The sequence below is a fragment of the Apaloderma vittatum genome, unplaced genomic scaffold (assembly GCF_000703405.1).
Source record: "Apaloderma vittatum isolate BGI_N311 unplaced genomic scaffold, ASM70340v1 scaffold1109, whole genome shotgun sequence".
In the NCBI taxonomy this organism is placed as follows: Eukaryota; Metazoa; Chordata; class Aves; order Trogoniformes; family Trogonidae; genus Apaloderma; species Apaloderma vittatum.
Genome location: NW_009735560.1, coordinates 1 through 2349, shown reverse-complemented (window position 1 = coordinate 2349; position 2349 = coordinate 1). Strand labels below are relative to the sequence as shown.

The following is a 2349-nucleotide window of genomic DNA, read 5'->3' as shown; positions in this document are numbered from 1 at the left end:
GCCAGCCCACTTCTTAATGCAGAAAATCAGCAAGGCATCACATCAGCCTGGCACACACACGTGACAAATGGCATGGAGTCTGTGACAATACAGAATAGAAAATGTAGGACAGGTTTTGGACCTGCCAACCTTTTAATTGACTTTTGGGGATGCAAATACAACACTTCATCAATTACTGACTAGTTTTCCCACACTCTAGGATATGTACAGTGTATTCACTTACATCTTTACATAAAAATACATAGGTCTTTCCCACCACCACCTCCAGTGGTGAAAGAATGTGCCATGTCAAGCTGACAGACACTTCAGGAGAGCCTCAAGAAAAAAAAGTTCATGCAGAGCTAGCTTATTCTTGGTTTCCTGAAAATAAAGTTTTACAAGGGATAGGCAAGATGTCTAATTTTACAATATTTACTTTGTACAGTGTGAAGAGGAGGGATAGGCTTTTTAAACATAGGATTCCTTAGCATACTGGATCTGGTCTACTTCAAAAACAAGCTGGCTGCACCTCTGAGCCAAATACTCAAGTTTTTTCTTTTGACAGGATTCAGACATGGCTCTCAATCGGTAGACTCCTGGGGTCACAGGCAAACTCACACGGGACTTTATTCCTACAGCGATGCTGAGGGTTTCAGCTTCCACGTCAGAATCCTTTGTGGCAGAATCTCTGCCATGGGGTAGATCCCTTAGAGCTGTATACGCTGTGTCCTGTGCACTGCTGCTGCATGGATGAGGCAGCAAGGTGTCCTGGTTTGAAACCTTTAATCTCATACTTTGAACTGTGAGATTGTGAAAGGGAATATTAGTGGCCAGGCAGTTCTTAGTAGCCTCTTCGTAAGAGGGTGGTGTTCCAGGATTCCTCTGGTCTACCTCTCTGAACACTTCATCAGCTGACCTGAAACGGGGCCTTTGCTGATATGCCACAGGCAATGGTTTGTCATCTGCAGGGCTGTTCTCCTGGACAATTCTGCAGGAGAACTGTTCTTCTTTCTTTGTGAAACTGTCTCTCTGAAACCCCATGTTTTTTCCAGGCCCCCAGCTCTGGGTTTTTAATAGTGTTTTCCTGCGGTTTGCAAAAGAGAACGACATGGAGTGCTTTTTGATCTCTCTGCTAGGTGTACTGCAGTCTTCTGTCGCCTTGGTGGAAAAGGACTGGGGCCTGTTTAAAAAGGTTTTTTTGGGACTAGAGGGTGAAACTACTGGGGAGCTGGTAAAGACTGAGCTGTCAGAGCTCTCCAGGGAGCAACTGGAGGATGTTTTGGGTAGAGAGTCAGTTGATAAATGTGAAGGTAAGATTGCAAGACGTTTCTCCAGTGCCTCCAATCCTAGCTGTCTCTGCTGAACTGGAAAACTGTCCTCACTTTTGTTTAGCTTCTGTTTTCTTATCCTGCATTCAAGGCGGTTCTGGAAGGACAGATCTGGCTCTGAGTACCTCCTGTCCATTGTGCTGATGTCATTTCTGAAATTTGTCAGTGAAGGGGCAGAGACGCGTGTTGGATATCTTCTGTTCCCACTAGTGCTCCTCCCTTTAGGCTGCTCCATCTGAGAGGTACAGGGGCTGCCTTCAGCTTCAGGATCTGGGCTGTCATAGGCAGAGTCATTCTGATGAGCAGCACATAGGTGTTCTGTGGGGAGAAAGCATCTGTTACTTTTCATTCACTGTGTGAAGATGAAAGGGAACTAAATGGGAAAAGTTCCTATAGAAAGGCACTACAACAGTGTCTTGAGCCCTCTACAACTCTCTTTTTGCACAGATAATAGAATCATAGAATGGCCTAGGCTGGAAGGGACGTTAGAGATCATTTTAATCCAGCCTCCCTGTCGCCAGGGATGCCACCTGTCGACTAGATCAGGCAACATATGGGGACCGAATGGGGATCAAACCCGCAGCCTTGGCATTGTTAGTGCCATGCTCAACTGACTGAGCTAACCGGCCCCCTAATGTACTCCCATATCAAGTTAATCACATATCCCATACCAGCAGCACCAGTCTGTAACATCCACAGTCCATTCTCATACCTGTGGAGCTGTCTGTGTACTCCGGTGACTCCTCAGCTAAGGCACAGACAGGCAAGGCAATGTCCTTCCCAAATATTTCTGAGCAGTTGTTTATGAGGAACTCCACCAACACTGTCACCTGCACACCCAAAAGAGTTTATCTGAGTCAAAATGGCTGAAAACATATTAAACAGTCTTTCCTGCCCCTGCCTGCTGTCTTTGTATGAAGGGCAGCACAGAGCAAGGTGGCTTCGTCCAGAATTCTAACTTAAGATCAGAGGGTGAGTTCACTCTAGAGCATGAGACCTGATCCTGCGAACTGATCTACCTTGATATGAAGAAAACACCATC

At 46.0% G+C, this 2349-nt stretch overlaps 1 protein-coding gene across 1 annotated transcript; it reads right to left on the bottom strand.

Moving 5' to 3' along the window:
* Positions 1 to 447: 447 nt before the first annotated feature.
* Positions 448 to 2137, bottom strand: LOC104267348 (T-cell activation Rho GTPase-activating protein-like; the record flags this gene model as incomplete). Its single annotated transcript, XM_009876607.1, has 2 exons — positions 448 to 1625; positions 2020 to 2137. Coding segments are annotated over 2 exons (1296 nt in total), but the record flags the coding sequence as incomplete, so codon positions are not given.
* Positions 2138 to 2349: the final 212 nt, after the last annotated feature.